This window comes from Uloborus diversus, chromosome 8 (assembly GCF_026930045.1).
Source record: "Uloborus diversus isolate 005 chromosome 8, Udiv.v.3.1, whole genome shotgun sequence".
Lineage (NCBI taxonomy): Eukaryota > Metazoa > Arthropoda > Arachnida > Araneae > Uloboridae > Uloborus > Uloborus diversus.
In genome coordinates this window covers 24,066,107-24,075,094 of record NC_072738.1, presented here as the reverse complement: position 1 = coordinate 24,075,094, position 8,988 = coordinate 24,066,107, and the positions used below count along the sequence as shown (strand labels likewise).

The 8,988-nt window shown below is 34.3% G+C and overlaps 1 protein-coding gene across 1 annotated transcript in view; it reads left to right on the top strand.

The window, feature by feature from the left end:
- Positions 1–873: 873 nt before the first annotated feature.
- LOC129227972 (TP53-binding protein 1-like) overlaps positions 874–8,988 on the top strand; it is a 55,092-nt gene continuing 46,977 nt past the window's right edge. Inside the window, exons 1-3 of the mRNA XM_054862596.1 lie at positions 874–926; positions 5,239–5,276; positions 5,436–5,529. Coding sequence (XP_054718571.1) covers positions 874–926; positions 5,239–5,276; positions 5,436–5,529 — 185 coding nt within the window. The remainder of the gene's footprint in view (positions 927–5,238; positions 5,277–5,435; positions 5,530–8,988) is intronic.

Genomic DNA, 8,988 nt, shown 5'->3' with positions numbered 1-8,988 from the left:
GGAGGAGAAGTCAGGGTAGTTTTGCTTGTTTCTGCTTGTCCCCAAAACCAGAAACGAAAATTATGTTATTTCGGTTGCAGTGATGTAATTGAAATGGGAGGCTAAATTTTATCTTGAACGTAGGAGTAAAATTTTCATTTTCTTAGAGCTTTTCATAGAAAACACGTTGTAATTTCTAGATGCAGATATTTTAAAAGCACATTTCTTAGGTTGCGTTCGACGAGCTCGAACGAGAGCGACCGGTTAGTTAATCACGTGACAGCTAATGATCACGTGCTCTAATCAACCAATCAACTGCTTAGAATGGTAACCGCTGTGGTAACCGGTTGATCATAGAACGCTGCGGTTAGTAACCAGTTACCTACCGGTTGACCGGTGAGATTCGTCGAACGCAACCTTATATGGTGTAACAAAGTTTTTTCTTTTAAATATTAGTTTCTTTTGCTTGGCAATACCGCTTTGCGTATAGATTTATTTTTCTTCCAAAGCGCTCAAAAACGTGTATTTTGAAGAAACGTCAACTTGTAAAGATTTCGTGGTTTGTTTTGTATTATTGATCAAGATGATTTCTTAACCTTGCATACATCAGGAATACTATATCAGTTTATAAACGTTGTCTTTCATTGAATAAGCTTTGATTAGAGAAATGTGAACCTGTGCGTTTCAGCAAGAAACTTGATTTTTGAAATTTCGCACGATCATTTAATTTATTCTATACTTTTGAAGATATTTTACTGCTTATGTTTGTTTTTATCTTGAGTTTTGTTTAACGGATTGCTAGCATCGAGTCGAAATCCATTCGAATCTTTATTTTCGTGCCCCTTGATCTTTAATTTCAGTGACTTTCTAAGCGATTTTACGCGAACATACGCGATGGAAGAAAGTAGTGGTAAAAGCTCTGAAGAAGAGAAAAAAGACAAGTTGAGGTAACTACCATTTCATTCCTATAGAGTTAAAGGGCTTTCATATTTTATCTGAATGAAATTATAGTCAATAGTACCTACGTTATAGGTTTTGGATCATGGACTTGCGCAGAGTTATGAGTGCCACACCATACCTACGGGTCTTAGAGTTCAGATTGTGTGCACAGGGCTGCCCCTGGCGACTAAAATAGTGATTATTGCTACTATTTTGAAACAAAAGCGACTGTTTTAGCCAGAATATGGCCGAAAACGACCGTTTCGCAATCAATTTTAAAAAACGGCAACTATAATGGAGAAAATGTGACTAAAATCTATGAAAACTCCTTTCTTTTTTTCCTAGTGCGAAAAATTTATTAAAACAAATTGAAAATCCACTTTGCCTCCTACAAAATAATAATAATAAAAAACAGCAGGCTTATGACTTGAAGGGTTGCAAACTAGATACTTGTTGACAAAAAAGCCTCTGTAATACACTAATGATCAGGGCTCAGTTAACCTTTGAAGTTAAGGGAGGGGATCTAAATTCTATATGTATTGAAACAACTCAAAAATTACAGTTTAATCTCCCCTCTTCCGTTGATATACAGATTGTCAATAATTTGAAATTTTGTACATTATATATCGTTGCATTGCAGTTGGATCAGGCTCATCATGATCTTAACACAGCAATGCTAATAACTAAATCATTACAGTATTTTTGCGCTTGTTTTTTTTTTTTTTTTTTGTTTGCATCCTGCCTGAGGAATATTTCTTTTTTCAAAAGAGTTTGGATCTGGCCAATTTTGGACTAATATGCTATGCATAATGTGACCAGATTTTTCAAGCTAAAAATCAGGACACATGATGGAGGGGTGGGGGGCCGTCTATTAAGCCTTTTTTCCACAGGCTTACTTAATATTTTACGTAACATAAAAATGCCAAGAAATAACTCAAATGTACCAATAAAGAACTCAAGTTGAAAATAATTTAATAGTATTGATGTAAAGAATATTGCATCAGACAACAAATTTATTAATCAAAATTATTATTTTCAGTTGTACTTGCTGTTAGAAGCAATTTTAAGAAGCAAATTCTTGTTGCCTTTCAGAAAATCAATTAATTTCTTGCATGAATTTATTTTCCTCCTTTCGCAGCTAACACCTGACGCTTAACAGCTCCTCCAAAGCTTCAATCCAAATCATGGTGGAGGTACTTCAGCATATTAAACATTAAAGAATAACATTTTACATGGCATTCTTAGTTTACTGACAGCAAAAAATCGAAAAAGCGTTTAAAAAAATCTAGATTGTATGTTACATTTCTTGTGTGATGGAATTTAAACAAAAAAAGCAGGACTTTTTCAACAAAGCGGGACACTTTGGCGGGACGGTAAGACAAAAAGCGGGACGTCTGGTCACATTAGCTATGCAGTATGGGGCCTCTAATCCAGAATGCTTGGAAGTGCGACCTTTCTGTATTGTGGGTTCTGATTCAAGAAATGAAGTGAAAACTCTCCTGTTGTATGGTCACCTTTTTTCTGGTTTCTCTTATGTTTACGCTGAATTTCTTTTATTTTTTTATCAATCTGAATGAAAGTATACTTCATCATGCTAAAAGGAAAGTTTGAGATTACTTACAATGGTGTAAAGTCCGCGAATGTTGCTTTTTATTATGCAATGTGCTGATGAATACAATAAATGAATCATATTTTTATTTTAAGTAATTTTGTATTTTTGTTCAATAGGTTTGTATTGTATATTTACAAGAAGAATTAAGTTATCGTTGACTGAACGTAGATGTTAGAAGATTGTTGCTCAACTAGAACAAAATCCTTATTTGCACATAAAACGTAATAACGTATAAGCATCAAAAAACTTTTTTTATAAAGCTGTGTTTTTAACATCAAATAATTGCTTAACATTTCCAATTTTAAGCTTTTAAAGCTGAAAAAAAAAAACAAGATTTTTTTTTTTAAATAAAAAGATGAGAAGAAAAAAGTTCTGGACTTCAGGTCTTCTGGATTTTTGGATCTCATAACTGTATATCACACTACTTACATTTTAAGTAACTCACAAGTTCTCATTTAAAATGGCCTAAATTTCCCTTTTTACTTCCTTTCACAACAAAGGAAGTATTGTATTCGCGAAAAAATCTGTGCTCCAAAATCGACCTTAATTTCCATTTTTCTCACCCAAAAATGAATGTTGAGTTTTTTTTTCGACCCGACCACGCGTACATATGTACCCAAGAACGTATAGATGCCCAAAATATCCATTTTGACGTTTCCCGAATTAATTATAACGAGTTTTCGTGACGTCTGTATATACGCATGTATGTTGCATAACTCAAGAACGGTATGTCCTAGAAAGTTGAAACGGTACATAGACTCCTAGTGGGCTCTAGTTGTGCACCTCCCCTTTTGGTTGCATTTGGGTATTTCTAAAGGGGTCTTTTACCCTTTTTTGGGTGGAAATCATTGTTAATTTCGATGCAAACTCAAGTAGTATTATAATTTGGCGGGCACTTGGCGATATATCGCCAGTCTTTTGGTTACCAAGTCTTGTCGCCAACTTGGCGACAAATTTGGCGATTTTTTTAAATTTTATTTTTAAAATCTGGTTTCAATGTAGTGATGTTCCGGATATCCGTATCCCTATCCGCGGATATCCGAGGGAAAATAAAGATCTGTATCCGTATCCGTTACTTTTTTGACTGATCTTAAACGAATCATTTCTATTCTAAAATTTTTTAAATATTTGAATAAAAGACTCTTAAATTCTGTTTAAATTAGGTTTTATTCCCTATTTAAATTATAAGGTATCATTCCAGAAGCCAATTTGTACCCCCCCCCCCCCCCCCCCCGTTACAAAAAGGAAGGGGAAATAAGTTTTAAAAGTGTATCAGCGTGTCTTTTTGTGGCAGCGTTGCTCCTAAACAGATGAACCGATTTTTGATAATTAATTTTTAATTCAAAAGTGTTCTTAGCTTGGCCTCGTTTTTGTAGAACTTTAATTAGCGGAAATATTAATTAAAAACCGACTTAACATTTTTCACAATTATGGTAGTAAAAATTTACCCGTACGTTAAAAATGTTGGCCCTAATTGAAAGAACGAAGTTTTCTGCATTTGATATTTATTTGAAACTTCCAATTTATATACAGTAGGAGCTATAATCTTGTAAAGTAAATTTTAAATGCAATTCTAAGCCTTTATACGAGTGATTGGTAGCAATTTCATAGTCGGAAGATGAGAAAAAGCTCAATGACTTAAAATTTTTACCTGCTGTCAGTTCATATTCGTTAACAAATGTGTAATCTGACCTGCGAAATTCATCTTAATATGAGGTCGGCTCTCTGGGACATGTTTTGTTTTTTTAATCTTTAGTTTAATATTAGTTTTTGTTATTGATTTCAGGTTTCTGTTATTCTTCATTTTTGTTTTTCTCGGCATCCTTCAAAAAAATGTGAGACTAAATTTTCTATTTACTGTTTGTAAAGGTGTTCCTGGCTCTGTATTTCGTCAGTTGGAGTAAGTTCGGTGGAATGGCTCAGCGCTGCATTTTTGCTGAAAATAAAAAGCGACAAATTATTTCTAACCTCTCTAGTAGCAGCTTTACACTCTTGCTCCTGTATCCTACATCTACTGAGTGAGCTAGAAATAATTTTTCACATTCCATCTAAGCATTAATGCAGCGCTGGCCCATTCCTTCCAAATCTGCCTCAATTTTAACGGAGATTTCTTTAAAGAGTAAATCATAGTTTTGGTTATATTTTTGCCGCAGTTGACATTTTTTGAAGAAACTACCATTATTCTGAAGGAAATACCTTCCGTAATAAATTTTACACTTGGATAGTTGAATTGGGTAAAAACAGTTTTGAGATCCGTACCCGCGGATCTTGACACTAATGATCCGGATCCGCGGATCTACTTTTTTAACGATCCTGCACATCACTATTTCAATGTGGCCATTGTTGGTGATATTTAGAGAGTTAACTCTTGAATCACATTAAAATTGCAATAATGGGAAAATAGCATTAAATTGGTGCAAAAGGAAGTCATGTGATGCACACATAAGCTCGTTTTTTGATGTAAAAGGGAGGAAATGTATTTTCATATTCTTGGTAATTGTACTAATCTCAATGTGTTGTGCAAGTAATAATAATGTTCAGGTTAGCAGCTCTATTTTTAACACTACATTTGTACAAAAAGAGTTTTTTATGGATAAGTTTATTCAAATAATTGCATGGTTAATTTCTTTAGTGAATAAGTCAATTTTATGTTGCTATTTTTAAATTATTGTCTTGTTTTATATTAAAAAGTGCGTTCAATTTTTCAGTGGTGGAGAATATAGTAGTCATCATGAAAGTGATAATGGTAAGTTTATTTCTTGAGTAATCTTAAAATTTTAAAAGACTTCAATTTTATATAAATTGTATTTTGATTGCAATATCTAGTTCCCAGGTTATCCTAAATGTTTTACTGTATTTGTTATGCTCTTGTTTAATGTTTTAATTGTATGATTTTATTTTTCAGATTTTACAAATAGTACATTGATTGATAATGATCCAGTGAAGGTGCTACAATTATCTCAACCATTTTTTGTTGCAGATACTTTGGAGGATGATGAGTAAGTCTAAATATAATTATTCTTTTTTTATGTTTAATTTGTTTTTTCCTGAAATGTTTGTTGCCCTGGAGCTGAAAGAGTGACACAACAATGTGCAGATAATTATCATAAACGTTTTTGTAAATAAATAATACTTGGACAACCTTAAGCTGTTATTTGTATTTATAATTTTATTTCTCAGTTTTTTAATAAATAGATTTTTTTCCCTTAAATGTGGGTTTTCAAACTCGATCCGGAGGCAAAAAATGATCTCCTAATCGAATGAAATTTTATATATAAACTTAAAACATCATTTGGCACCTTTTTCTTGCCCTGCCCAATAGAAGTTGGAAACTTCTTTTTACCATAGGATGGTGATTCACCCTCCCTAATGTTCATGCTGGTGAAGAATCATTCTCACTTTTACACTAGAGAACTTGTAGGACTTTTGTCTCCTTTCTACTCTGTGATATATATATATATATATATATATATATATATATATATATATATAAAGATGGGGGACAAAATAATTTGAACACCTGTGAAATAAGGAAAAATCTTTATTAATAGGAGGTTGGACCACCCTTTGATTGAAGAACAGATTGAATGCGACGGGGGATAGATGCATAAAGGTCATGGACAACATTTAAAGGAATATTAAGCCATTCCTCCTGCTGAATGGTCTCTAATTCCGAAATTCCGGATGGAGGTGGAAATCGGGAACGAAGTTTGGGACTCTAAATATCCCCATAAATGTTCAATAATATTTAAGTCCGGAGACTGAGGGGGCCAGGCGAGATGTTCAACTTCACTGTCATGCTCTTCGAACCATTCTTGGACACATCTGGCAGTGTGTATGGGGGCATTGTCGTCTTGAGAGAGCGGTCGCTCTCCAGGGAACACAGTCTGGACAAACGGATGGACATGATCCTCTAGAATGCTCAGATAGTGATTAGATTTGACACGCCCATGCAGAATAACAAGTGGCCCAATAGACCAAGAGCTGACCCCCGAAAACGCGATTTATCTCTTTTATGGCTTGTGGCCGGTTAAAATAATAAAAAAATGCAATTTAAAACTTTGGCTCGAATCCCCCCCACTAATTTTGGGTCACACGGCTGCGGGGGTGGATGAAAGGTCAAAAAAATGAAAAATATCAAAGTGATGAGTTAAATGGCTAAAAACTATATAATAGCATTATATTAATAAGAAAAAACCCGTAGCGAATTTCCCCCCCCAGCTATGTTGGGGCGAACGTGGTGCCCCCCAGGGGTAAAGTATCGATTATTAAACTTTAAAAAAAATGATCACTTTCGTGGGGGGGAATTTTACAGGGTATTAGTTTCATTATTTTGATTGCCAAAAAAAATTCCCCCCCCCCAGTAACTATGGGTCAATTTGTCAAAAAAAAATTTTTTTTGTTCCTCTTTATTTGGTTCAAGTCGAGTATTATTCGAACTTACGCATGACTGTTTAAGTTGCAAAAAAAACCCCCAATGTTTGAACGTTTTTTCATTAAAAAAAACTCGTAGCAATCCCCCCCCCCCACACCTATGGAGGGGGTTGCTACGCGGTGCGCAGTTTTACAACGTGGTGCCCCCCCCAGGGGTGAATTGTCGATTGATTAAATTAAAAATAAATGATCACTTTCGTGGAGGAAGTTTTACAGAGTATACATTTAATTGCAAAACAAAATATCTCCTCCCCAGCAATTATAAGTCTACTAGCTGCATTGCCAGGCGTTGCACGGTCTACCTCAAAAATGTACGTGTATTCGGCATTCTAAGCATTTTATACAATTATATAAATTTTCTCGCTTTCATTACATTTCTTATTGCTGCTCCACTCCTATTAGTCAAAGCGCAATGTTATATAGCCTATAGCCTTCTCAATAAATGGACTATTCAACACAAAATGAATTTTTCAGTTCGAACCCGTCGTCCCTGTAGACCAAGAGCTGAGCCCCCAAAACACGGTTTATCTGTTTTATGGCGGGTGGCCGGTTAAAATAATAAAAAAATGTGATTAAAAATTTTGGCTCTAATCCCCTCCCCCCTCCGCCCACTATTTTCGGGTCACACGCTGCATGGGTGGATGAAAGGTCAAAATAAAAGAAAAATATTAACATAAGTGAAATGGCTAAAAATTATATGATAACATTAAATTAATTAAAAAAAAAAACCACGTAGCAAATCTCCCCTCCAGCTATGTTGGGGCGAATGTGGGAACCCCCCCCCCCCCAGAAGTGAAAATCGATTGTTAAAATTAAAAAAAAAAAAATCACTTTCGTGAGGTTGGGGATGGGGAACTTTACAGGGTATTTGTTTCATTATTTTGATTTCCAAAAAATCTCCCCCCCCCAGTAACTATGGGTAAATTTGTCAAAAAAAAAAAGTTTTTTGTTTCTCTTTATTTGGTCCGAGTCCAGTACTATTCGAACTTTCCCATGACCTCTTAAATTGTAAAAAACAATTGCAATTATTTATTCGGTTAAAAAAAACACGTAGAAAATCCCCCCCCCCCAGCTATGTTAGGGCGAACTTGTTGCCCCCAGGAGTGAATTATCGATTGATTAAATAAAAAAAAAAGATTACTTTCGTAGAGAGGAGGGATTTTCTCAGAGTTTACATTTGATTGTAGCAGGGAAAAAAATCCCCCCCCCCCCAAAAAAAAAATGTTTTTAATTTAAATTAGAAATTTCGAATATTTTTCAAAATGAAAGGAAGCAATACAGCGTCCGTACATCTGCTTCTACCATTGTGTGCTCAGCATGAAAAGAATGAAGGGGAAAGTATACGCCTGTGATGATTTCTTCTTGCTGTTTCGAGGGCAGTTTCGTCAGTGATCAACTGTAGCCAACACAGTGAAGTCGTTATAGCTGTTGGTTTTTCTTTTCGGAGCACACTGTACCGTATCCTTAAACTGAAAACGTAAAAAAAATCCTTTTTTCAAAAATATATTTTGATGTTTTTATATTATGAGTGTTTTAAAGGGTAATTTTAAGTATAGCTAGCCACCAGATAAAAGATAATTTAGTATATTATCTCTAGAGTATACATTTAATTGTTTTAATTGCAAAAAAAAAAAATCTCCCCCTACCCCAGTAATTATGAGTTTATTTCACAAACAAAAGTGATTTTATGTTAAAATTGCAATAACGACTTTTTTACTTGTAAATGTTAATGCGTTAATCCGATGCGTTAAATGAATTTTTAAAATAATAATTTGGAAATTCATATAGATTTATTTACCTTCAGCATATTGCTTGTGATAGTGTCTATCTAGTTTGATAAAAATGTTCCTGCAATCTCGATGATATAAATCTGCTTCTGTTAAGAACTCGGAAAAATCTAAATCACGGAATTTCAGTTTTCAGTGTTTTCGAATCTTTGAAACTTTTATTCCTTCAAATAAAGTTTCTGTCAAAACATTATCTTTTATCTGGTGGCTGGCTACACTTAAAATTACCCTTTAAAA